This window comes from Copadichromis virginalis, linkage group LG19 (genome assembly GCF_057382275.1).
Source record: "Copadichromis virginalis isolate Kocher_CV1m ecotype Utaka linkage group LG19, C_Virginalis_male_GT1.1, whole genome shotgun sequence".
Lineage (NCBI taxonomy): Eukaryota > Metazoa > Chordata > Actinopteri > Cichliformes > Cichlidae > Copadichromis > Copadichromis virginalis.
This window is the reverse complement of record NC_140636.1, coordinates 24,805,212-24,831,864: the sequence shown is the minus strand read 5'-3', so window position 1 is coordinate 24,831,864 and position 26,653 is coordinate 24,805,212. Positions and strand designations below refer to the sequence as shown.

The 26,653-nt window shown below is 40.5% G+C and overlaps 2 protein-coding genes across 3 annotated transcripts in view; one reads left to right on the top strand and one right to left on the bottom strand.

Annotated features, from left to right (window-relative positions):
• ppp2r3a (protein phosphatase 2, regulatory subunit B'', alpha) overlaps positions 1 to 9,804 on the bottom strand; it is a 61,350-nt gene extending 51,546 nt beyond the window's left edge. The window contains exon 1 of one of the 2 annotated variants that reach the window (XM_085440799.1): positions 9,591 to 9,804. The gene's annotated coding sequence lies outside the window, so the exon portion shown is untranslated. The other variant, XM_085440800.1, reaches the window with a different exon arrangement.
• A 10,764-nt stretch (positions 9,805 to 20,568) lies between these two features.
• nceh1a (neutral cholesterol ester hydrolase 1a) lies at positions 20,569 to 26,413 on the top strand. Its single transcript, XM_085441886.1, has 5 exons — positions 20,569 to 20,817; positions 22,041 to 22,296; positions 22,484 to 22,553; positions 22,681 to 22,852; positions 24,360 to 26,413. Exons 1-5 carry the CDS (start codon positions 20,677 to 20,679, stop codon positions 24,978 to 24,980), a joined length of 1,260 nt encoding a protein of 419 aa, XP_085298012.1. The 5' UTR covers positions 20,569 to 20,676; the 3' UTR covers positions 24,981 to 26,413.
• The last annotated feature ends 240 nt before the right edge of the window (positions 26,414 to 26,653 follow it).

Sequence of the window (26,653 nt, the reverse complement as noted above, 5' to 3'; positions counted from 1 at the left end):
TGCTCACCCAGTCTTCCCCTGCTTTTCTAAAACCAGCTCACTTGTAGTTATGTACCCACAGCAACAGCTACAGCCACCCAACCTTAAAAACTTCTCCCCGGGAACCCCAGCCAAGAAAAATGAGCCACAGAGGTAATAACCTTCTACCTCACGGAGCAGAAATGCTGTGGCAACACAGTTCTGTTAGTAGCAAACAAACCATTTTGCACAACATACTGTATAAGAGTCAATCAGTCAAATTAAAATAGCTACAGGGTTTTATGAAGGTGGGAAAATGATTTGGTTAAGGACAATAAGAGCAGTGAAAACAACAGGGAAGACAGAAGTGTGAGAAGTGAGACAGAAAGGAAGAAAAGGAGGCACCAAATTAAGTGCTGAAGTTGCAAAGAGGTGGTCAGAGTATATAGCGGGCATAGAAAGGCCAGGAAATGAGTGGTACACTTTAAGCAACAAATGTGACGTATGGCTTACATAAATGAGGATTTTGGAGCCTTAGTCACTAGTAGCTTTTTTGTATTGTGAAATAAGACGGAAAACATGATGCTATAGTTGAATTGTATATACGCAAAAATTCCAGCAGATGGAAATTATGCAAGCACTGTCTAGAAATGAAGGCTTACCCTTTCCTCACAGAAACGCAGCTGCTGCAAATCAAGTCACGTAAAATATTTTCTAAATGCCATAAAATCAGCAGATCTACATGAGTTTATCTAATGTTTGCTAAAGATTACTTTGTTATGAAGCTGTTTCACTCTCTCACACACACACACACACACACACACACACACACACACACACACTTAAAGCCACTAGTGGTCAGACTGGCAGGCAGGAAAGAAGCTTGAATGTGCTGAGATTTGACCAGTTTACCGTATACAGGCTGCCAAAAATCCACCACACACACACGTACACTAAAACACATACCCCTGCTTCATCCAACCACGACCTCAAAGTGTGTGTGCCTGTACATGTCTATCTATGCGCTCCTACTGTATATGCGACCTCGTATTTGTGTGTGTACGCAGGCCTGGATATCTATATTTACTGTGTGTGTCTCTGACTGAGTCACTGTGCTGGCGTCCTAAGTGTCTATGTACGGGAGTGGAGAGTTAGAGACACACTATAAACAATATAGGGACTCCCTTGGCTTGTGTTTACTGACCGGGATAAAGGCTGTCATTCCTCTCTCAGCACCAACCTACTTCCGCCTCCGTACAACTAGAAAGAGGGAGAGGTGCACTTAAGCCTTGGCAATGTCAGAGCGATCTTATCTTGCCAATAAAGCTTCTTGAATGGATTTAGATTAAACTGAGGGGAAAAAACAAGAGCGGGCACTGGTGCATTTGAGTTGTCTCTTCCTCAGAAAGACTGCCGCCCTTCTCCTCCTCCCCTTCTTCTCTTCCAAACTTGCATGTTAATGTACTTACAGCTTGCAGGACCTTAACTCTGTCCCAAGACACAGGCTGGCATAATAAACAAGAGCCTGAAATAATCTCTCCCCCTAGTTCCCTGGTGGTATTTTAGTGGGGAAGCAAATTCACAATGGTGGATCGAATTATTTACCCACATTTCTGTCTTTCCAATTCCCTCACCCTGTGAGTTTTTCTGGCAGCCTTTCCTTAACGTCTCTGTGCTTCTCTTTCTAACTCGCCATTTCTCCATTTTTTCCCCTCTTGTCTTTGTCCATCTGTGGTAGCCAGTGAGACGCATGGTCTACCCACACTGACCAGTTAAACACCCCTTTGCCTCTGTCACTTAGTCAGCCTGTCTGCTATACAGCTCAGGGTATCGCAGGCCAAGCCATCGCACTGAATGAAGGGGCAAAGGTGCACAAAGTCTCCTCATGATGTCACGGACGCGGATGTGCCTCATGACATTTTGACAGTCTTTTCCTGCTCTGTCTTGTTTACCTTCCAAGACTGTCATTTCAACAAATTTACACCTTGAATGAGTGCAACCACTCTATAAACTCAAAACAATTCTCATAAATGCACCTTAATGCAGCACAGGCTTCAATTGTTTCCACTGTGAGAGAACCTAAAAGAGGAGAGGTAATGAAAAGAGCAGGAGAATCAAAACAAGCATAAAAAGCTGCAATAAAATATTTTTAGCCTCAAACCCATTCATGTCTGGAACTAGGGCCAAGAAGAACCACACCACCATGACTATGAATGGTCCTGTTAGTCTCTCTTTTACTTTCTCGCTTGGCAAGTGCCCTGCCACTGGAGGAATGCCTGGTTTGTATTCAGATGTGCGTGTAAATGCACGTATGTGTGACAGTGCATAGAGTCTGGACAAAGAGCTCCAGTGTGGACAACAGGACACAATCAGCCACTCAATGGATAGCCATTAACTCATCACACACAAACGCACACACAAATTCCAGAGTTCACAGATGAGAAGCAGCGACATTCAGAACCAACCAGCCAATGAGCACGAGCGTGCTTTACTGCGGCTACAATGGAGCCAGTCAATGGGGCTGTAGAGTGATTGTGGGAGATCTCTGAATTACCGTGTCAGGATCTTCATCACTTTCTCACTAATCTTCATCCTCTCTCCCTCAACCTCTTTTTATTTTGTCCTACTTCCTTTTTCCCAGGGTGGATCTCTCAGTGGTTAAAGGTAGCTAGGAGAGGCCACTGGGCACAGTCCACCTCCCACTCGCTTGTGTATGAATCACTCCATTGTGGCTGTGCTCTATTCCTAACGCTGTTTTCAATTTTAGAACTCTTCTGTTTGGCCTTATTTTGACAACCACATGCTAATTATGTTTTTGTTTTTATTGTTGTTCCCCGTTTGAACAGTCATAAGAAACAGGTAAATAATGCATATCACCATGTGTATCGCAAGATTGACCAAGTTAAAATCTAGTTGCATGCATATAGGACTTTTTTTTAAGTCACACAAAGGTTTACCGAGTATTGTTATCAACTTTGTAATTATACTGTTGTCTAATTATAACGACCACTGTCATGGAAACACTACACCATAACACAAACCTGCCGGTAGCTGGTATAACCCTACCTTTACCCCTTTGATTGCAATCTCCTCAGTTGCTTCTATCTGGATTTCTCTTTCCTCATTTCTCTGAGTTGCTAGCTTTCAGAAATCAAGCCATAAAATAATTGTATGCCTTCCAAAAAAAAAACCCAAAAAACAATTAACTATTTGGGCGGCACTTGAGCACCTGAAGGCAAAAGGCTGTGGTTACTAAACTGAGTAACTTCAGCTTATTGACATGCAGCTTCCCCAAAACACCCACACCCACTTCTCACTATCACACTCACACTTTCCCTGTCATGTCTTAATTTTTAGCAGCCGGCAGTGTTACACGGAATATGAGACGACCACCCACCTACCCACACACACACTAGACACATGTTTCTGGGAAATGTGAATGAATGTGTCACAAAAAAGGCCATGAAGACACTCAATACAATACGGCCTTGTGCTACAATGATGAGTTACACAGCTTTGTGTGTTAGTGTGTGTGCACGTGGGTGTGTGTGCTTGCACAACCAAGGGCAGGCAAGCGCATGTGGGTGCAGAGAGCTACATAAATCACACTCAGAATCAATTAGAAAGCATAAATGTGAGAAGGCCAACAGCAGTCGGTGTCCTGGTACTCTGTTTAATGTTGGCTTGACTACAGACACACCACACCCTCACCATCCCACCACGTGCGCGCACACACATCTAGACTTAAAGCCAGACACAAACACTCAGAGAGTTTGGGTGTGGATGTGATGCAACTGATAATTTTGCATGAAAGTAATCCATAAATGAAATGTGATTAACATTTTCATGCCACTGGATTCTTTCTTCTCTTTATATGGCTTAAAAACTGTGATTCGCACACAGCAGCTGTCTGACAGAGAGCCGAACACTGGATGAGGATCTCGTTTTTAAAAAAGTTTTTGCGTGCCTATGTTAGTTCAAACACAGTTTTCTTTTGTATTTCTTTCCTGTTACATAACCAACTAGACTCCTATTATATACCATCTTGCATGTTTGTGAGGATTTACCATTCACAGAGTCACCAAACGAATGCATTTACTGAGTGCATGTTGTTAAGAGAACAGTGTCTACTATTGGAGGTAATTTCACTATTTAACAATACAAAACACTAATTAAAAAGAGATGTAGGTTTACAGAATTCTGCATGAGAAGAAACAACAAAAGTGAAAAACTGCAATGTGCAATACACATTTTTTTTTATGTCCATCAGTGTTACTGTTACTTTTTAAAAAAATATGCTTTAACGTGTTGTATTTTCACAAAGTTATAAAAAACAGATTAAAGAACAGGCGTGTCCTGGTTCTGCCCCCAGGGTCTCCACCCAGTTGGACTCACCTCAGTCAGGAGGCAACCTGGAGAATAAATCCCTAGGGTGGTGTAGGAATAACTCTGACTCAAACCCCACAGCCTGTCCATGGATGGATGGATGAATGCATGGATGGATGGGTTAAAGAACCAGTGGTCAAAACAGAGTCAAAAGACTGAAAGACCCTCACTTCTACTTTTTCTCTTTAAAACACAGGATACAAAGGCTTCCCCAAACTGCAGGAGCACCTTTATTTAGACCTTTCTGGTTACTGAATGCCTTGAGCTACTCAAATTCCACAATCTTACTTTGCAGCAGAGGCCTCCAAATCCTAATTCAGTTAAATCTTGATGAAATTAGTAAGGTTAGTTTCTCAGAGCTCTAAAATCTCCCTCCTGAACTGAAAGAGGCAAAAATAACCCTAGAGTAACAGCACAAGAACAGCGCATGACACCTGATGAAGGTTTAATGGACATTCCCACTGAATGCATTGTTAAAAAAGTCAAATGAAAAGAAAGTTTAAAAAAAAAAACCAAAAAAAAAAAAAACCACACACACACTTATAGGTAATATAACACCCCACTCACATCCCACACCTCTGAAAATAAACAATCCTAAAATCCAATCTAGCCCCGGAGACGAGTTTAATCAAATAAAGTTGCACATTTTTATATAGCGCAAATCCCCAAATGCAAATCTGAGTTTTCAACAAATTGCAAAAATAGCACCTTCCATCCTCAGCTTTGATAATGACGAGTTCCTCAAAAATCCTCTCTAACAATGGAAAAAAACAAGGTACTGTAAAAAATAATAATAATTGCATCGCTCATAAAGCACAGACATAATCAATGAAAGTAGAGGAATTCACACAATTAGTAGTCATATTTGTGCTTTTCAGACATATGGAATATTAGCATCATATATAAACATCATATGCTCACATCAAACTCTCTTTGTCAAATTCCCACAGGTGATTTATATTCAGAGTTAATCTGTTATTTGTTGCCTTTGCCTTGGTAACAAGAGATGTTGTACTTAATACCTAAAACAGCTATAAATAGACCAAACATGAACAAGAATCAAACAGGACAGTGTGAGTCTGCAGTTTGTGACTCAGCCCACTGAGCCAAGCTACATCTGTCTGTGTGAACCCACCACAACCACATTCATTACTAAATTACATCAGGACACTCCCAAAGTACTCCAATGGGGATATTGTTGCTAGGCACTTACTGTCCTTCTACGCCTATGTGAGAGCTGGACGAAAACCAGATTAATATCACACACCCTTAGTAGTGCGCACAAAAATACATACACACACACACGGGCAAAGATCCACACACACAGGCACCTGCGAAAAGACACACATCTGTGAGGTGAGAAATCGCATAAATACAGTTCCAAACTCTCTCTCGCCTATCCGCCCACCGTTCCACTCAAAGTAGGTGATCAACTTACAGAGAAGTTAAAATAATTAATAGTTAGAATAATAACAAACCAAACCAATCTCCTTTGCAATATGCAGGTGAAAGGAAAGAAGAGGAAGGGACCAGGACTGTATTCACTTGAATAATCATCAAATGTACACTTTCAAATGATGGATTAAGAATAGGACAGGAAATCTCAGCTTCTCAGTATCAAGAACTGTAACACTTTGGAATCATTTAATATAAAAGGAAACAACCGTCGCTAATCAGTGAAGAGAGAAGAATCCAAACTGCTCGGCCTCTCTCACGCTCTCACACTTACTTTATACTAGTGGTGAATATATGTAGAGCCTGCGATGCAGTTTACTCTGATGCCATACCTGTGCAGGCTTTGACGCTAACATATAGCTACATTTCTAGGGAGGTACATGTCAGGTTATAGTGCAGGGTTTCAAAAGGGTCTGCGGTTACAAAGTACCTGTTATGTATAAAGTATTATTCCCCTGTTAAGTGTGAATGTACTAATTATCCTCCTGTGGGTTGAGACTCAGACACACTATTTGAAAAGTATTTGACCACACCTCTTAATCTTCCAATGTTGGTGTTTTCAGGCCCATTGCCTCAGTTGTATAAAATCATAAATGCCTTTACAAACATTTGTGAAAGAAGGGCCATTCTAAAGAGATTGTAATAGTCCATGAAATTTCTTCCCTCCGAGATATTTTATGATCAAAAATAAGCGGTATTACAAGGTGGAAGTGATTAGAAGCCTGATCAACTTAATCACAAAGTGGCAGCCCATGTAAAGTTGCAGAGCAGGTTCAGAGTGAGTGGTGTGGCATATAGTGTCTAAAAGTCATTAAATCACTGCTGACCCAACAACTACAGAGCTCCAAATCTCCGGGTTTTCAAGACCAAGCAGCTCGTGTACATGTAATGTGTAGGTGGCCCAGTTCTTTTGTGCATGTAGTGTAAGTTTACCCATTGATTCAGGCCGTGAGCTAACTTAACATCACATTTCACAAGGGGAAAGCATTGCTCAGCCCACTGGTGACAAGAAGAAAAACATGCACATGCAAATTTTATTTGTTCTCTCAATAGCATTCATTCTATTAAATGTGTTCTAACACACACGCTTACACAAGAGATACGTTATAAATTGATGTGCTGGCTCTAAAAATGAACTCAACAATTATTTGAAACAAATGAAAAATATTGTTTATTAAATCAGCAAAGTGATGCGTTGTTGCAGTCCCAGTTAGACCCAAATTAATACACTGGTCTGTCACAGATATATAGTATTGATGTATATGCTGTCCAATGCATGCTGATATAAAAACTGTTTGTGAACCTTTTCAACAAAAGAAGATGCAGGAAAAGACACTAGAAGTAATTTATGTTATTGCACAATCTCAGTGTGTACAGCTGCTAATTAGTATGACAAAGAAACTACTGTAAAGTAAAAGAATGACTCCACAATTTTCTCTCTCACATATAACTATAACAACGTGCATGCATGTTTCAAAGGTACATCGGCCAATGTATCGATAAACTTTAACTCCCTAAAAAATAGTCAGACTCTTCTTTTCTGAAACAGATCAAGTATCAGACGAGAACAATTCATATTTAAAATAAAAAAAAATCAATGTCCTTTCTAAATTTGCTAGTTCCCGGTCTGCTTAGTTACAGTTATGCCAACTAAATTTGAACACAAAAGGAATCTCGTGCATATACTGCACATTTTTTTGCCAAACGTTATGAGTCCAACATTGCTGTGCGGTTCTGTTTTGAATTTACTGCGGTCGGCTAGTGTTTCTTCACCTTAACTTACTAAATCATTAAAGGAGTTTCGAAATCTGCTTGAGCATAGAAAGGAAAAGCTGAATTAGTGCCTCCTTTCCATTCACAACACACACAAAAAAAAACAGGAAATCTTTACATTTGAAAAGCCAAGCCCTGAGACTCTTAAGGAGTCAATTACTTACTGAATACAATAACTTAAATTAAAAAGATATATATGAAAAACAAATATTTTACATCTGTCACTGATGATTAGAACAAGATAAGTATGTGAAAATGTGACAAGGTCTGGTGATGCAACACATATACACACACACACCCAAACATCCACATTCCCAAGAGTTCAAGCAGAGCAGTCTTTGTGGCCTTTATAGAGTCAGTGTGTCCAGCCAGGCTCGAGTTACGGCAGACAAGATCCTCTCATTCCTTCTCCCTCTCTCTTTCTCTCTCTAACACACACACACACGCACACACACGCACACACACACACACACACACACACACACACACACACACACACACACACACAAACAGACACAAACACAAATTCTTACATCCATCATCTTACAGACACATCCAGTGAACAGGCCAGGGAGCCACAAGAAAGAATTGGTTTGTTGCTCCCCTCTCTGACTCATTCCTACCACTCTCCACTCTACAATAAAAGGAATAGCTATACAACTGACAGGCTATATGTCAAGCCCTGGACTGTGTTGATTGCTTATACAGTCCTTCAGAAATGCATCCCTATGAGCATCTCTGTGCTCATAGGGATGAAGAAATAATAATTTTCAAAGCCTGGAATAAGGAATATAACAATAAAAGCTTTTCTGCTGTGACTAATTCACTTTTATATCTAAGCTGTTCACTTCCAGCAATAAGTTGAATCAGTATTTTGATAAACACCTATAGAACTACTTAGAAAACAAGATAATACAATTACACACTCGTGCATAGCCGGGACTGAAATCAAATGGTGAAGTAGATGCAAGGAGATGACGCATGTACTGCAAAGCATCAATGAGAAAAAACACACTGACAATGTCACAGGTGGGAAAGTGCTATTTGTGGGTTTTTAAAATAAAGTGTCTTTCAGGTGTGTAAGCTACAGCGGGCTTCAAAGGGCACAAAAATCTAAGAACTGAGGTCATTACGGGTCATCACTAAAAGAAAAGGCAGGAATTATAACAGAAGATGCCTCTCATAGTGTGTGTGCTTATGTGCATGTGTGTGTGTGTCACATCTATTCTAGGAGAATACCGGGGGAGAGACCCTGTGACTGACCCCCACCTCACACGATATGACAGGATATCGCCGCAGTGGCACGGACACACAAACATATATGCGCACAAACAAACACATTATGGGAGTGTCGTTTCCATATTGGAGACACATAGTAATAAACAGCAATTTTTGGTTTAAAAATGTTTCACGCGTGTATTTCCGCGTGGAAGGTGCTATAGGAGTAAACATTTATTTAACAATTATGCACTGTGCACTCAGAAAAAAGGCATTTTACATAAATCCTTTAATTAGTCGTTCTCTGTGAGGCTCTTGGACTCCCAACGTGGGGGAAATCGTTTATAGTACCCAGAGCATCATAAATACGATCAAAATAACTTACAGAATTGCTTTTAAATCCAGACGTTAAGTTCATTTACGCCACAAAGTCAAGTTACCTGAGCGCTTCAGCAGCTTTCCCGCAAGGTTTCGCTCACAGCTTCCGTGCTGTTTGCAGCGGGCAGGTTCAAAGATCCGCTACAATCTGCGCGTCCAATCTCCAAACTTCCTTTCACACGACTGGAGGATCCCCCACTGAAGTGAAAGGGCACTTGTGCGAATTTGCACGCACCATTACGCGCGCGCAAAGACAAATACCCCAATAAACACGCCCCAGTTATGAAAAACCCCGCAGCTGATGGTACAGGCGACCCCCCCCCCTCACCACCCTTACAATGCAGCGGGGACGGCGGTAATCGCACGGTAAAGTTTTCCAAACAGGGACAAGGGAAAGCGCTCATTCTGACCGCATCGCTTACCTTCGTCTCCCCTCCTTAACTCCTTCAGCCGTTTCCAAACTCTGTCACGACAAGGCTCGACGCAGACTGCGAAACCGAACAGCCGCTTTTCGGGTAGCCGGGGAAGAGCGGAGAAAGCATACGGAGGTTTGCTTCAACACGCAGAGGCTCCGTGTGTGTGACAGAGAGGGATTGTGTGTATGCGTGTGTGAACGCTCATGGAGAGAATGAGCAGAGAGAAGAGAGCCGGGGAACTTAGGGGGGAGTTCCCGTGAACATACCGGCGGGGCGGAGGCTCCGGCAGAGTGACGGCTGGCTTACGTTTGCAGCTCTTTAGCAGCCTGGATAGGATATTAGTAACCCAGGTTACCAGCGTTCAAAAGTAGCCAGGATACGTGTATTTACCCAAGTATACGCAGTATCCATGCATCTGCTTTTGACGTGTGCTGTTTTACGTCGTATTTCTTTTTCTTCTGTATTTTATCACTTTTCTGCATATCTAATGTGCACCTATAGTTAAAACATATGAGATTACAAATTATTATTATAATACCCATTTTTAATCAGGGCTGAAACCACACTGTATTTTTATGATCCATATGCTGATAGGTTTCTTAGCTGATTAATGCTTTGGGGTAGCGCAGGAAAGTCAAACATAAGCCCCGAGGGCCAGAATGGGCCAGACAACGATTCCAATCCGGTCCACTGGACAGCTTCATGTGAGGGAGTGCATAGATTTTGAACTTTTAACTTTTAAACAAAGTAATTAACTAACAGATAAACAATTAAATAACAGGAAAATTCTGTTTTTCCACTATTACAGTGAGACTGCAGTTTTTTGTTGTGTTTTGTTTTTTGTTTCTTTAAGGACATTTTCTGTGAATTAATGAGAACCTTATATTTTATAATTACAGGTCAGTCATTGCAGTGTAATTTTACACATTTATCATATAGTGTCTGGCCCACATAATTTCAGAGTGGGCCCCTATATGTGGCCCACAATTTAAAATGAGTTTGACATCACTGGTCTAGCATATAAAATTTCAAGATACATTGAATAACGCATTAGTCTGGGTAGGGTTTAGAGTCAATAACCTCACTTTTTAGTATCTACATTCTATGAAAAAACAGTTTCCTTAAGACCTACTGAACAAACCAAGATAGACTTCTAAAATGAAGTCAAGAAATTAGCCCCAACCCCCTTTCCTTTTACAAATAGGAGTCTAAAAGGTTGGTACTCAGAGAGGGAGGCTTCACAGTGAATCCACAAAGAATTATAATCATATACTAGATTTAAAGATCCCTTTCTCTTTGTTATTCCTCACAAGTGCAGGGAAGGTAGTTTTTCCATTTTACAATATATCAGCATTATTTGTGTGTATGAGCTCTAATGTGGAGCTTTTAGGGCCCCTTTTCATGAATAATTTGGGGATAGTGTTGTTCAGCCTGAGTCTAAATGTATAAGAATGTTTTTTCTGTGGGCCTCTTTTAATAATACATTTCATTTTGAATAATTCATAAGTGATAAAACTGAAATATAGTGTTTACATAAGGCAGCAGGTATTAACCACACAATTAATTTGGTGAAGTGCAAGATTAATATGCTCAAAATCTGTGTTTCTATGGAGACCAGGTAGTCGGCTTCAATGACGAACTGCAGATTATGACTCAATTCGAGTTTATAAATGCAGACAAGAAGATTTTTTTTGTTAGTCAGATGGCTGGCAGTAACACCCATGCAGAAAATTTAAGCGGAGAACTCTCCCCACAGCCCTTCCACACTTCTTGTTTTTTTGATAACAAGTGACCCTTCCCCCAGCTCCACATATAAAAACCTCTGTTATTAGAGCCACATGGTCAAAGCAGCTGATGGGACTTCAGTGTCCTCCATTGCTGTTAAAAGAGCTGATGAGGCTGCAGACGCTAGTTGATAGTGGAAACCACAATTTTAGCAGATGACTCAAAGGGGCAAAAAATAGCAGTAAGAGGATGTATTCTGTGGTTTTGCTGCTGAAGGTGTGAAGTTATGCCATTGAGACCTGCTGATGGACAAACTGGTTTAAAGGAGCTCATCTTTTTGCATACACACACAAAAACACACGCTCACACCTAAGATCTCCCAACAAGTCCTACTGGAATGTGTCTCCTGTAACAATATCAGCTATCACAAGGTTTGCATCACATGACAAGTGGAGCCACTTTGTGTGTCCATGTGTGTGTACAGCTATATATTTCCAAGTCTTTGTGTGTGTGACAGCACCTTGTTTGGCCAACAGGATACAAATAAGTACTCTCACTCAATTAGTGAAGGAGCCAGTCCAGAATTACAGCAGAAGAAGAACAGCCAGAGAGACAACAGTAAGTCCCTTAAACATGTCACGAAACTTAGGCAGTAAGTCGCTGATAAACGAATAGAGCAGAATGTAGCTTTAGCGGCAGTCTATGTTTTTTTTTAATGCTTTTTATTTTGTTTACTGTGTTTGGAAATCTGGGTTAACACATCTTTCATGCTCGGTGAGCAACAAAAAATAATGTGAAATATAAAAATCTCAATTCACCCAAATTACAAATAAGAAAAAGAGTAGGAAACAGCTTTTTAGCAGTATATGCAGTGCTACACAAAAGCTTCTATTTATTGAGAAATAGGTACGGCAGGTTTTTTTTTTTTTACACATGTCAAAAATGGAGGTGCAGGATAAAAGGAAAAAAACTGAATTTGTACAAATCTAATGGGGTTGAATGTTATTATTTGGTATGTCCACAATTAACTCTTACTCAGCTTTCTTGTCATTTCTTTAAGAAATCTTCAGGAAAAGTTCTCCAGGCTTCTGGAATTACATTCAAAGCTCTTCTTTGGATGTTGGCTGCCTTTTGTTCTGTTCTCTGTCAAGATGATCTCATACTGTTTCAGTAATGTGGAGGCCAGTCAGTGACTGATGGTGTTCCATTATGTGTTCTTCTAGCCAGGTATGCTTTTACTGCATTGGCAGTGTGTTTGAATTAGGCTGCTGACAATCAGATTCTTTCTAGAAGATATTTCATGGTGGATCGAAAGCTGATGATACTTGTTTTTGTTCATAATTTCATCAATTTCGACAAGATCTCCAACACCACTGGCTAGAATGCAGCCCCAAATCAGGACAGAGCCTCCACCATGTTTTACAGATGTTGAACATGTTGGGCTGGATGTGGCCCAGAGTATTGGCATCCCTGCTGTAGAGACTCACTTTAATAAAAAAAAAAAAATTCCAAATTGGATTCATCACTCCATAAGACGTCATGCTACTGATTTTCAGTCCATTTCTTGTGTAATTTCTATAGTTTGCATGTGCAGACTATTCTCTGTTTTCCATTTTTTGAAAATTTATTGCAGCTATATTCCTGTTTTGCACTGAAGGAGCCAATGGATTTGTGATAAATGAAATCATACCCACACCGTATTCCCCTGTGACTGAATGATCTGAAATGTTTGCAACGAATGAATGTGTTGCAGTTGCACTAAAAGTGTCTGAGGCATATGTGTTGCTTCAGTGATTTATAAAACTACTTTGTAAAAAAGATATTTTCTCAGGATTTGTGCATCTGTTTCATGTAGTTTGGATGCATTTACTTCAGCACCACTCCTTACCACTAAAACGAGAAAAAAGCCTTCTGTTGGCTTTTCTCAGAAATAGATAATAATAATGGATTGCATTTTTATAGAACGCTTTTCGAGACCCTCAAAGCGCTTTACAATTCATTCACTCTCACATTCACACACTGGTGGAGGCAAGCTACAGTTGTAGCCACAGCTGCCCTGGGGCAGACTGACAGAAGCGAGGCTGCCATATCGCGCCATCGGCCCCTCTGGCCATCACCAGTAGGCGGCAAGGACACAACGGCTGAGACTCCGAGCCGGGGCTCGAACCGGCAACCTTCCGGTTACAAGACAAACTGCCAACTCTTTGAGCCGCGACTGCCCTTAGATGGATATAATTTATTTAATCTTATCATGTTTTCAACAATGGATCCAAAAGGGTTTGGGTAAAGGGCATCAAAATGTTGCATTCCATCACTCACACATGAAGGAATCTGTTTTGTATGAGTGCATGTAACTTGACCATTTAGGCCTTTACCCACTTTGAAGTCTTGTGTTCTCCATGAAATTCACTCAACTCATTCTCAGTTAGCCTTCGCCTTGAAGATAGAATAACACCTTGACTAAGAAAAGAAAAAAAAATAAGTGTCATCCTTGTGAGAGCTGCAACACACATCTAAAAAAGAGTCAGGAGGGAGAGGTGTAGAGGGATAAAAAGTAGAGGCAATGAGGGTGTTGACACATCCTGACAAAATGGAACAGGGAGTGTCACTCAGCACCTCATACACCAGCATAGATAAACTACAAATACGTGCTGCACATGAGAACTTTGCCTTAAGGACAAGACACCTGGATCTGAGCTTCTGCTGAAAGCAACAGATGCCAGAAATACAGCGTCACATATAAAGCCAGGGACAGTGGGGTCACCCCAGCACATACATGCTACGTTCAGCTATTAATCATTATTACCAAGGAGAGTTTGAAAAAAAAAAAGATATTTCAGATATTTTACTCTGTGAGCCTACCTGTCTCCATATTACTTCTGGCCGTGTGTGTGTCTGTGTGTGTGTGTATGTGTGTCTGTGTGTGCTTATTATCAGCAAGCTTGCCAAACTCTCGGTCTCAGTTTGGGTCTTGTCTCCACGGGGAAACATTAGTAAAAAGGGAAGAGTTTTATTAGAGCGTTACAAGATACCAGTTGTCTAAACTGGCTCCCAGCTCTCGACCCAGACACCCCCTTCCTGTCTTTTAAGGCAGGCTCCTCAGCTTGTGTGCAGACATTCTGCAGCTTCTCAACATGTCAGGGTCTTAAGCTGCAGCTCCTGTTTCCAAATGTTCTCATCCTCGTATGTTAATTAGCTAATAGATTCCCCACAAGCCGCAACCGCAGACCTATGTGCCGATAAAAAGGCAATCGCTCACATATTTAATACCCGCATGCTGAAGGTGACCCCGGCCATATGTCTGGTTATCTGCAGGTTTATCTATGTATCTCCTCTGGTTGCTGCCTGCTGCATCACTCGCACCCTCTCACCACAACAACAGCTGCCTCTTGTCAACATCGCTCGGCAGCAGCTGAGAACGAGGGGAGGAGTGCAAAACCGCATTTAACAGCCTTGGTTCTGGCTAAGGGGAACGCAAGGCAGGGAGTGGGTGTGGGGGTTTCTTTAACAGAACATCAGGATCCCATTTAGACCAGAGACAGGCTCGTGGGAGTCTGATGGGGCGTTGGCTGGATATGGCAGGGAGGAAGTGGGAGGTCATGTGTGTGCTCATGTTGATCTGCATGTTCTAATGGTTGTTTAATCATAGATGCTATGTTAATCCCTGCTGCCTTGTTGCTCTGCTGTATTGTCTCTAATGTGGTTGCTTATATTCACCGCTGTTTCCATCAAAGAGCCATGCTGAGGTTTTTTGTTTGGTTGCACAGCTGCATTTCTCCTCTACATAACAGTACAGGGCTGTCCACGTGCAGGTCTAGGTTAAAGGTCAGGGCTGAGCCATGCAGTTGCCCACATCAGTGTGACACTTGACCCTTGACTCATCTCTGCCCAGGACAGCTGCCAGCCTGATGCTTTTTCCAAACTGTGGGAAGCATAAATCGAGGAAACTGATGTGCTGTCTCCTGCTGACTGCAGTGGAAGGACTATACCATCTGCCTTCTTCGGTGCAAGATCCCCAGGAGACCAGGGGAAAACTTGAGTCTGACAGGAACAAGAAATGAGCTGGCTATTAATGGGTGGAAAGACTTGCTTGAAAATGAAAGGAGGGGGTCTGAGAAAAAAAAACGATGAGTAATTATAAACTAGAGTGAGTATCTAATCTCTTCTCCTCCAATTTAATAAATCAACAAATGCCTACCTGGCAGGGATCAGATGAACAATCATTTACAGTTTACTAAGATTTTAATTAAATCCTTAGTTCATAATTTTTGTGTGGCCATTTAATGCAGTACATTAAACTATGACTAAGACATAAGTGAAGTAAGAAATTAGTAAGGGAAAATTTTATTTTCATACAAAAATTACTTATGTTTGTTAACTTGTTAATGTGTTTTAAATACCTTTATATATGTGTTTGGATCTTGTTTAGGTATAAAAGCATATGAAGAAAAAAGTTTTCACAGTTTGTGGAAAAACTTACTATTTTCATAGCAATTCACAAAGTAAGTAGCACCCAAATACTGCTTATCAAATGCATTTATTTCAGGGATCAACAGCAAGTGTGTGAACATATCTATTAAAGCAGACGTATTTGCAGTTTACTGGTCTGGAGCATTCAGGTCGTGTGGTAGAGCAGGCCGTCTATGAAGGTAGGCAGTAGTTCTTGAGCAACATATTAAACCCTGACTTATCTCTGATGTATCTGTTGTGTGTTCATGTTAGATAAAAGTACTTAGGTATAGGTAAAAATACTATATAAATTTGTGTTTGATTGGAAGAATGACTAAAAAGTTTGAGTAGAGAGGTTCTGTATAAGTGACAGTCTACTACAATGCCACAGTCTTCCCAGCAAATTCATCCTAAGGTTGTAAGAGCTACTTCTCCGACTCTCCAGGGCTCAGTTAGCAAGTTCATGGCAATACAATTAGAAAAAGACTAAATACATATGGCTTGTTTGGAAGAGTTGCCAGAAGAAATCCTCTTCTCTCTAAGCAGATACCAGTCGCACAGTTTAGGTTTGCAAAGTTGCATTTGAGCAAACCACAAGACTTCTGAAAGAATATCCTTTGGACAGATATGACCAAGTGTTTGACAAGATGTTCTGCCATAAAGCATAGCACCATGAGTGGCAGAAACCAAACAGCATGTCAGCACAAACACCTCATACCAACTGTCAGGCACGGTGGTGGAGGGGTGATGATTTATTTTTCAGTCAAAGGACCTGTGCACCTTGCAGTCCTTGAGTTGACCATGAACTTCTCTGAATACCAAAATATTCTAGAGTCAAATGTGAGTCCTTTTGTCTGACGGTTAAAGCTTAGTCCATGTTGGGTCATGCAACATAACGGTGATCCCAAGCACACCAGCAAATCTACAAAGGAATGGCCTAAAATGATTCAAGTTGTTGCAATGGACTCTGCCAGTGAAAACTTCAACCTAACAGCAATGCTGTAGTAGGACCTTAAAACAAATAAATAAATGCCAGCAAACCTCAATGAACTGAAGCAACGCTGTAAAAGAAAAAAAAAAGAGTGGTCAAAATTCCTCCACTAATATAGTACAATACAAAAAACTTCAAGTTATACACTCTCTAAAGGTGGTTCTGATATCTATCTATCTGCAGCAGGGATTGCAGCTGTTCCACATATACTCTTAAGCTACAACAATAATACCCAAGTAGCAGAACATGTCAAGAACCATGCTACTGCTTCATGTAGCTGAAAACCCAGATAAACCCAATTTCAAGACATGTGCCGATAAGAGCAGAAGCACAGCAACAGATGAATAATTATAATAAGAGATTGAAATGATTCCAGCGTTTCATCACCAGCAGAGCAAAATAATCAGTTATTCAGCCAATTAAGAACACTGTGTACTTGAACGCCTAATGTCAACGACAGCATGCCGCCCAACAAAAACACGAGCCTGCTGCTTCTGTTGCCATTCTTTCTGATATGACGCCTTGCTTTGGGGAAGACATAATAACAACAGATTGTTGTTTGTCATTTCAGAAATAGTCTGTGTTGCAACTGAAGCATCGCGACCACCAACTGGCCCCATGACATTCCTAAATACCATACAATGACATTGCATGTAAGTGTGTTTGCCCAGTCACACACTTCATTGTTTCCTTATGTGAGATGATTGAAATTAAAAAGTATGGAAAGTTTTTTTTAATGACAAATTAAAATGGGTTACTGTCTAAATATTTTTGAAGTTGTTCAACATCATTTCCTTTAAACTGCTTATAAACCTTTCCACTCGTGGCAGGTTACCCTGTTTGGAAATCATCAGTTCTTATCGATCCATCCAAATTTCAGCTTTCATAGCAGATGATCTGACTTAGCAGAAAGAGCACAGGTGTCAACAATGACAGTTTCTCAGATACATGGAATTCAGTCTTCATTCACTGTAATGTTTGTTTGTCTCAAGAGAAACTGAAATACACTCCACCCAAGTTCAATGTGAAAAGAGCTATATTCAGAGAAATTCTGGTGTATTCCCTTGCTATAAATGAACGATACGATACGACACGACACGACACGACACGACACGACACGACACGATACGATACGATACGATACGATACGATACGATACTTTATTGCCCGCTTGGGAAAATTTGTCATGAACTCAAGTGCTTTCACAGAAGCTGTTTATTTAGATTTTTTACCTGGATCCTGATGTTTTACTCATTACTGCAATGCACACATGCACACTCACACAGAAACAGTTTTCAAATCCTACATATGTGTGTCCACTCACTTGTGTCATCCGGGTCCCTTCAGCATCACTGCTGAACTGTTTCTCTTTCTGGCATATCAAAGGGACAACATTCCTGATTTCAAACACACAGCCACATCCTGTAAATTGCAGGAGTGCTTAAGCCTCTTTTGAATCATGAAAGAAAACAAAAGTAGTGAAGTTAAAAATATCCTGTTCAAGATAATGCATGCATCTGTGCTTCAGACAGACTGAAAATCACTGCCTGCTCACTTTCTTAATATGAGTTTCAAGTACCTGTAACAGATTGCTTTAAAAACATCTCTGTTTTAAAACACAACTTGTTAAACAAAGCAATTCAATTTTAACTCCTACACTTTAAGTATATTAGATCCAGCGCTCAAGTACCATAATTTCTACACATATCTAAAGGCAATGTCAGACCCAGGCTGAGCAATGAGGCAGCATTGCCTGAAATGGAAAACCTCAATTTCTGCCTCGTGCATTTAGTCTTGTTATATGACCATAAGTGTAATTCCAGTCAGTGACATGAGAGAGGGGCCCTCTCTCTGCCCTCCATACCACAGACTGGTGGGAGACGCCAAGCCAACACACAGGAGGGAGGAAGGGGGCAGTAAAAGGGAATTTTAATGTACACGCTTTATACCACACACGTTTGTGTGCACGCACACACACACACACACACACACATACACACACAAAAGTGCATATGTCACACATACAATTTAAGCTTTCTGCTGACACTCTCATTCAGAGGGATTTTTGAAAAGTAAGCAAGCGTGGCATCTGTGTCTGGCTTAAGTGTTCTTTTGAGTGTGAAACACTGACACCGCAGGATTTAGGATGTCAAGATGACTGCAAAAAAAGTCCATCACAAGTAACAGTAGAAGCATTTACACTTAACTAGGTGCAAAGGTATCAAATTACCATGATGTGCAAAAAATATATATATGCAACTGATTTTGCTGTATAATCTGCTTTCTGCTGCTCATCCATATCTTTGGCGTGATGGTTCAACGAAATCTGCATTAAAAGCATCACATTTTGTGCTCTGGCTATACCTTCCGTTAGGCAGGCTTGTAAAGCACAGATGAAGCGGTTTGCATAAGGTAGTGATTTCATTATGCACCAGTTGCTCAAATTATCATTTGGAACAAAAACATGTGTACAATGTGAGAAAGAGGTCATAATTAGCACTGTAGAATGAAAATATAGTGAGGCAATAAAACCACAACCTGTCGTTTTCTCAATTTGCTCCGACAGCGTGTTAATTAATGAGCTTTGGAGGAACAAGCAGGCTGATCTACTGTGTCCCTGTTTACTAATCAGCTTTCCTGTATCACCTCCTGCAGCCACCTTGTCAACCCCACGCTGGTCCTCCAAGAGACTAAGCTGACACGGTCAGGTGGTCTTGCTACTATGTTTTGGAAAATCAGCTCAGCGCAGAGGTCAGATCCTCATCATCATGATGTTTGTTTACATTCTCACACCGGGCCACCAGGGACAGACAGTGGCCATTTAAAATTAAACCATGGGAAGAGACAGAGTTATATAGCACAGAAAGAGAAAGTGAGACAGGAGAAGACGCTTTCCCCAATCTGCAATGAAGTCTGCGGCACTGTTGACTGTACTGGGCCTTTCTGGCAATCTGATGCAGATTTAGCTGCACCCTAGGTATTCTAAGATTCATACCAACTTAAACATAATTGCACCACTAATACCTTCCAGTGAGACTTTGGTCTAACACTGATGTCTGCAGATAAAAAGGCATCAATAATCAGCGAGAAAGGAGCTCCTAGTTTGAACAGGAACATGACTCCACCCCAAACTGCAAATCCTCCCTTTCCAAATCCAAAAGGAATTTAAAAAAAAAATTACATCTCAAGGATTAACACTGAGTTTCCTGAAGAAAAGCATTTAGTTCTTTTTGCTATTTTCTCTTTTCGGTTTCCGTCTAGTTGGTTTGATTAGGCCTAAAATACAGAAGCAATTCATATAATACCATTCTGTTTGTCATCCTTTAAAATGTGATTCCAAAATCTGCCCACACTAATCTAATGTCTAATGGACTGCAGCTCCATTGTGCCTCTCGGTGGTTACAAACATGTAATACAACTTACACACGCATACAGCTGTTCAAAACAAACCCTCCCACTTCCCAGATGCCCATTCGCTGCTGTTTTCACCCAGCTTTCAAAATAAAAGCCCTAATCCAGTCATGCAAATCGCGCAATAAAAATACTGTGATGCCTTATTTTTACTAGGGTATTTTTACCTCAATGTATTTGTTTTGTTTTGTTGTTGTTGTTGTTTTAGTTTATTTGTTTTATTTTTCATACGACCTGCCTGCATATGACCAGATGAACCACGGCTATTTCATGTTTTCCAATTTCAAAGTTATGTGACTAAAATAGATTTATTCAAAACGTTTTATTTTTAAAAGAAACGTCACTTTCAAAATGTAGGTTTATTTTGAAGATTTCCAGCGGAAGTGCTTAATTGCCCACGTATTCTGGTGCCAAGCGCCAGTGACAAATTAAGAATCAGACAGCTTGAAGCGGCGGGGTCTGTCTCAGTCTTCCGCCCAGTCAGTAACTGAAGAAACATCATCCCACAGCTGCGAGATGAGGCTGCTGTCACTCCTGCTTACTGTGTCATTAACGCTGGCACTTGCTTATTATATTTACATCCCGCTCCCTGATGCCATTCAGCAGCCGTGGAAGTTGATGATACTGGATGCCTATTTAAGGACAGCATTTCATGTGGTAAGAGAGTAGATATTTTCACTAGGAAGAAAAGCTGGTGCACGTAAGGCATCAAAAAGAGACGAATGAGAAGGATCGCATTAGACAGAATCTTGACTTTTCTATGTGCAAAGTTTTAATTAAATGTGTTATTACAGGTTGGCTGCATGCACTGTGTCTTTGAAAAGCTTGCATTATTAAAAACATGCTCTGAACAAAACATAGTCAAACACAGACTTGGACTTTGAACCTTGTGTTTATTTAAAGGGGGGGGGAAAAGGTACCATCTTTCTTTGCTAGAATATGACGTTTGGTGTTGATATTCAGTGTAACAGTGCAAAATGATATGCTGTTGAAATAAATACGGATGTCATGGATTCAAGGTATCTATAGTCCAGTTTTTAGTTTTACTGGATGACCAGATATCCAGAGGACTTTTCATGCTTGTGTCATGAAATCTGATTTCACAGCAGGGTTGAAATGCACCAAGTCTGTGAAAGAGCTCATTTAGTAATCCCACTGTGTGATTTCAAAAGTTATTGAGACTTTTATTTTGGGGCTGTGAGAGGATCATGAACTTTGCACCCTCACCTGTGTTCTACATTTTGAAAATGGCAGACAATAGATGGCTAGATTATTAACACGCTGGCCGAGACTAATCCTCAGAGCGAGAGTTTACTAAAAATCTGGATTTATTGTGGGGTTTTTTGTGTTATTTTAAGATTTAAAACAGTCATTATTATCTAGTTTGAGGACACTGTTTAAGAAAACATCACTAATATTAATTTTGCATTGCTTCATTGTTTCTACAGCAGACGTTATGCACAAGAACGTGCTCAAGTGTGACTGATATTGTTAAATAGTTTTAAAACCCACTAGTGAACAGTGTGCTGATGCATAACAGAAACTGACTTTATCCTTCATTAGAGTGAAAATGTGATATCTGCACATGTGACAGTGCAACAGTGTCTTCAGCACTGCTGTTGTGACACTCTAAGTGAGGGAAAGGGCAGACATATCAGTAATGCATAGTGTAGGAGGAGAAAGGTGACTGTGAGAAATTGTGTCTCAAAATCCTGCCAAGAGATGACTACATTTTTGCCTTTTGCCAAATTCCCTATGACTTTCTGTTGTTTCCACTAATTTCCTTTCAATCTATGTATTCAATTCTTAATGTGTGTCCTGAAACAAACAAGTACCAATCAAGGGGTTTGAGCTGGAGTTTGGTTTACTCTTGTCTTCAGGCCTCTTTGAAGCAATGGCTGGGATTTGACCATCACACTAGATCTTTCAGGCAGTTCACATTTGGCTTTGAAGGGATATTAAAGGAATTTCTGAGTACTGAGTCCAGTGCAGGGGCCGTTCCAGGTGTGAAGGTCAGTGACATCTCTTTCGCTGGCATCCCAGTGCGAGTTTACGAGCCCCCGGCTGGAGGGGAGGGTCATCTGAGGAGAGGGTTGATGTATTTCCACGGAGGTGGCTGGGCCCTCGGCACCACCAGTGAGTCTCTAACTGCTTTCTCTAGTTAGAAATAAAAATAATATGCCTACTTTAAACAGAATCATAGACTTTGAGACATTACTTGTGATAATTATAGCTGTCTTTGCTTTTTAGGTGCAAAGTTTCTTAAGTGTCAATAACACAATAGGCATATATCTAACCGTCTCTCACTCTTTCAATTCCTCAGAGAAGGGGCCATATGATATTACCAACCGAATGGTGTCAGATGAGCTGAATACTGTTGTGGTCTCTGTTGAGTAAGTGTGTTTCCTCTTGCAAAACTGTAGTCTCCATTCACAACATCAGTGGAGTGTCCCTTTAATTATATACTCCAAAGCTTTCTAAACCTCTAGTAAATTACATCTGAACCCTCTGTGTGTGTAGGTATCGTCTGTATCCAGATGTGCACTTTCCAGTGCCATATTTAGACTGTATTGCTGCTGCCAAACACTTCTTGTCTCCAGAGGTTCTTGCCAAGTATTCTATTGACCCAGATCGTGTGGCTGTGGCAGGTGACAGCGCTGGAGGAAACCTTGCTGCTGCAGTTGCTCAGGAGGTAAAGGCAGAGGCTATTTTCTGCATGCATGCGACAATTCGTATATCAAGCTCAAATGCCAAATGTTTTAATTCATAAAATGCCTTCCACGACTGCTAGTATAATGCTCTGGATCATGACATATATCCTGATTTCTTTGTTTTTCCATATTTGTCATTCTTAGATGTTTTAAGTGATCAGACAGTTTTTAATACTAGACAAAAATAACCCAAGGTAATACAAAATGCAGTTTATGAATCATGATTTTAATTTATTAAGGGAAAAAGTTGCTGTGGAGGAATTTTGTCTCACTCTTCTTTGCAGCATTGTTTTTGAATGGTTTTCAAACATGAACAGCTTGGTTAAGTTCATGCCAAAGCATCTCAATTGGATTTAAGTCGACCAGGCTGATGCAAAACCCTAATTTTTTGAGCCATTCAGAGGTGAACTTGCTGGTGTGTTCAAGATCATTGTCATGCTGTAAATCTAAGTGAACTTGAGCTTCAGTACACAAACTGATCCTGGCAGAGAACAGAATTCATGGTTCCATCAGTTATGGCAGTCATCCAGGTCCTGAAGCAGCAAAGCAGCCCTTTTGCTCAGTGTTATTGTTGAATCATGAACTCTGACCTTAACTGAGACAAGTGAGGCTCGCAGGGCATTGGATGTTGTTCTGGTTATTTTGTGACCTCCTGAATGAGTTGTCGATACACTATTCGAGTAATTTTGGTAAGCTGTCCACTCCTTTTAAGGCTCACCATTAATATAATAATGGATCTCACAATGGTTTGCTGGAACACCAAAGAATTAGAAATGGCTTCAAAACCCTTCACCTCAGACAGGTTCTGTTAAAGTAATTTCGTCTGATTCAACAGGTCTGGCAGCCGAGTGTGGCTGGTGAAATTGAACTCAGCTTTCTATAAAAAGTTATCCATGATATTTAATTAATTATTTAACAAGGGAGGAGCATTGGTTTTTCACACAGAACTAGTTGAAAACAGGATGTGTGCACATGCTATTTCACAGCACTGTAAATTAGTTGCATTGCAAAGCTATCTTTACAAAGCTGTTATTTCCACACCATGTCTTGTCTTTCTCCCCTCACTGCAACCGGTCGCAGCAGATGGCCGCCCCTCTCTGAGTCTGGTTCAGCTGGAGATTCCTTTCTGTTAAAAGGGAGTTTTTCCTTCCCACTGTCGCCAAAGTGCTTGGTCATAGGGGGTCATATGATTGTTGTTTTTTTTCCTGTATGTATTATTGTAGGGTCTACCTTACAATATAAAGTGCCTTGAGGCGAATAAATAAACAAAATGAATTGAATTGAACTACCTGGCTCTAATATGCAACATGACAAAAAAAAGTCCAACACCACATTGTTGTTGGTTGTAATTTAGAGTTGAAAGAAAGAAGAAAAACACACGTTCATCTTGCTGTAAGGAAAAGGAGAGAACCAACCATTTGACATCACCACACAGTCTGCATTGCAATGTACACAGCCATTACTCATATTGTGTGTTTGTTTTTTCAGATTTCTGTAGATGACAGCATGAGTGTGAAATTCAGTGTCCAGGCTTTGATCTATCCAGTGCTCCAGGCTTTGGATTTCAATACACCCTCCTATTTGCAGAACCAATATATCCCCGTCCTTTACCGGACCAGCATGATCCAGTTCTGGCTGCAGTATCTGAACATTGACCTCTCTCTTATGCCCGAGTTTTTAGTGAACAACCACAGCGCTTTGCAACACTCTTCACTCACCCCAGAGCTGAGGTCAAGACTTGACTGGAATGTGCTACTTACTCAGAAGTACAAGAAGAACTACAAGCCTGTTATTGTGGAAAAGGGATCTGAGGGGTTTCTGAAGAAGGTGCCAGGCCTGCTTGATGTGCGAGCGGTACCACTGCTGGCTGGGCCAGAAGTGTTGGCAAAATGCCCTCGTGCATATATTCTAACATGTGAGCATGACGTGTTGAGGGATGATGGGCTGATGTATGTTCGCCGCTTACAGGATGCAGGGGTCGCTGTTACCAGCGACCACTATGAGGATGGCTTCCATGGATGTTTCAGTTTAACATCCTGGCCACTTGAATTTGACGTTGGGAAGAAGGCACTCAGGGGTTACCTCAGCTGGCTGCAGAACAACCTGTAGAAGTGTGTATGTGTGTTTTTGCAAGTGAGTAATGGTTGGAAGCCCTTGTCTTTGTGAATCACAGGCTTGGCTGAAGGCCTAGTAAATGTACTCTTTGTTTAAAAATCTGACATCTAAGCTCAGGGCCCTTGTGTACCTGCACACGCTCAATACATGTGAAGGTTTTGTGATACTTAGAACCAGTCTAATCTGCAGGCAACATCAGCATAGCTAACACTGTGACCAACTAATAAAGATACTTTATAAAGTCATTAAAGTGCTTTGACAGCCAATAGCTTTGCTTAAATGGATTCATTCATCGCCTGTTTCCAATACGAAGGATCGTGCATGTGCTGTTTTGTAGCGACACAAAAAACACATGAGTAATAAATGTCACAAGATCTTTTTAATTTATACTCCACTATTAAAACAAAAGCATCACAAGTTAGGCCCCAAAGTCGAAAACAATCATTTGAATTGTGGTGTTTTTTTCCCCTCTCACTAAAAACAGCTGAGGTCAGGTCAGCAGTTTCAGCAGTGCTCAGTATTTTACCCTATTGGCTGGTATACAGTAGATCTGCCGCTTTTATTCATATTGCAGTTTCTCAATGACTATCAAAGTGACTGCCATGAATTTTTTAAACTGTCATGCACCCCAAAGGATAAAAATTAGTCTGGCAATTTTATGGGGTTTACTTTTTGGGTTTTGAATGAACTGTCTCCTTAAATATTAATATTTAAGGTATTTTGTATAGACGGTCATGTTCCCTCACAATACTTTATAATAACAATGCTATATTTAGATTTTGTATCATCACCATAACCAAATAAATTTGTAGAATCCTACATGTTTGGGGTCAGATACCTGCAAAGCTAACAAAATTCTAGCCTCAGTTGTATTTTATACCAAATTTGAAATCTGAGCATTTCACTGTGTTCATCTGAAGAATGAATCTGATCTGATCGTGCATATTAGCCTGCTTGCATAGTATTAAGTTCAAAGCAAAGCTGTATCTAAGTAGCAAGGTATTCAGTAGGTATTCACTGCCTTTCTTGAGTTCAGCTTGCACCATAAGAACACAATGTCTAACATGTTCTGGCTCTTGACAATCGCTAACAAAATGCACATTTCCTTTTAGTCTGATGACTGTTTATTTTTACACTCATCTTCCTGTATTTTTACAGTAATTCATTGGTTTTATATAAATGACTGAAAGGTATTTTGTTTGCCTGTCAGAAGCAGTTAACCGAAAGCAGCTGCATGTATGCCAGGTGCAGGGATAGCATCACGATCCTGACCAGATTGTTGTATATAAAATGCATTTGCAGGCTTCGAGTTCCAATTTTCTCCTTCTTTTAAACCTTTTTTCTTTTTTAAATTAAAGCTCACAGCTACAGCATACATCATCAGCCTGTGATGTGCAATAAATACAGTATGATTTTGGTGCATTTTCCTTCCGTGTGTCTCATTATTCACATTTGTTGTTTTTCTGGATGACTTAATGTTCAGCTTGAGTTACATAAGTTCTGATCATTGGACTGAACTGCACTGATTATTGCAGAAAACCAAAACAAATATATATATATAATTAAAAAAAACTTCTCTGTTGAACATGGGGCATTATCAGGTTGACTAAATGTACTCATTGTGTTTCCTTTTGCCAAAACTATAAGCTGGAAATCACAAATATTAT

What these genes read in the sequence shown, in the direction of transcription:
- nceh1a (XM_085441886.1), top strand. Translation starts at nt 20,677, where the DNA reads ATGAGGCTGCTGTCACTCCTGCTTACTGTGTCATTAACGCTGGCACTT. An exon ending in ACTGTTGTGGTCTCTGTTGA is followed by an intron (nt 22,554 to 22,680) that starts GTAAGTGTGTTT and finishes CTGTGTGTGTAG; the next exon opens with GTATCGTCTGTATCCAGATG. An exon ending in CTGCTGCAGTTGCTCAGGAG is followed by an intron (nt 22,853 to 24,359) that starts GTAAAGGCAGAG and finishes TTGTTTTTTCAG; the next exon opens with ATTTCTGTAGATGACAGCAT.